The sequence below is a fragment of the Saccostrea cucullata genome, unplaced genomic scaffold (genome assembly GCF_032062105.1).
Source record: "Saccostrea cucullata isolate Sc308-1 unplaced genomic scaffold, CSIRO_AGI_Scuc_v1 ctg25, whole genome shotgun sequence".
Lineage (NCBI taxonomy): Eukaryota > Metazoa > Mollusca > Bivalvia > Ostreida > Ostreidae > Saccostrea > Saccostrea cuccullata.
Genome location: NW_026937967.1, coordinates 420,225 through 421,214, shown reverse-complemented (window position 1 = coordinate 421,214; position 990 = coordinate 420,225). Strand labels below are relative to the sequence as shown.

The following is a 990-nucleotide window of genomic DNA, read 5'->3' as shown; positions in this document are numbered from 1 at the left end:
ACAGTGACGTTTGACCTTGAACTATCGCTATATCATGTATGATGCATGAATCCCTGTCGGACTTCCACTCAGAAGTTTGTATGACACAAATATACAACAGATTATTATATTACTTCATGGATTCTTATGCAAACTTAGCACAAACGATTTTATATCATTGAAAACAACGAAAGCATTATATATGTAATAAAAATATTTATCAAAATTTACAAAATATGCTTTGATTCCGGATAATTCAGAAAAAAAGTGGACATGGTATGTCTTCACATTCTCCTTACTTTCCAAATGGTTTTACTATTGTTTGTTTTCCTTTCTTTGGTACACTGTAAATAAAATAAATAAATAATGTATTATATGCTTTTATAAATATTGTGTTCGTTAATATCATTCATTTTCAAAGGTGGAAGATATAAATACTAAAATAACCACTTTACGGTAAATAAATATAACTAATGGTATTCTAGTATATACATTTTCTAATTATTTACAAATATAAAGTTGACTTAAGAATTTGAAAAAGTCAACTTTTTATTAAGTGTTCTTGCCCTTTGGGAAATTGTAATTAATAGTACATGAAAATAAAGATACTTATTGTACTGTATCTTCGACCTACCAGCAAAATAAAATTGTGATTCCAAGCATTATCAAGATAAACTCTAATGCAGAGGAAACGGGCACCATCCACAACAATCTTCTGACGTCATTACAGCAGCCATTATCTGTTGTCTTTTCCAGCTTGAAATCTGAGGGTTCGGGTACGTCAATTATTTCTATCAATAATGGGTATACTTTGGAAGGATCATTTCTTTCTTGGAAAAGAATCAGGTAGGACTTGTTGAGACTCTCGAAATTCAGCAAACTCCCATTAATCACAGAAACTTCTTTACCTACAACACTGATACATGTTTTTAATTTTATGTTTTAAAATGTATAAGAAAAATTATTTATAAAGTACATGTACTCGACCTTTTTACATTGCTACATATACAT

The 990-nt window shown here is 29.4% G+C and overlaps 1 protein-coding gene across 1 annotated transcript; it reads right to left on the bottom strand.

Moving 5' to 3' along the window:
• Positions 1-234: 234 nt before the first annotated feature.
• Positions 235-990, bottom strand: LOC134249172 (uncharacterized). Its single transcript, XM_062731548.1, has 3 exons — positions 983-990; positions 614-895; positions 235-323 (listed from the first exon to the last, which is right to left on the bottom strand). Exons 1-3 carry the CDS (start codon positions 988-990, stop codon positions 275-277), a joined length of 339 nt encoding a protein of 112 aa, XP_062587532.1. The 3' UTR covers positions 235-274.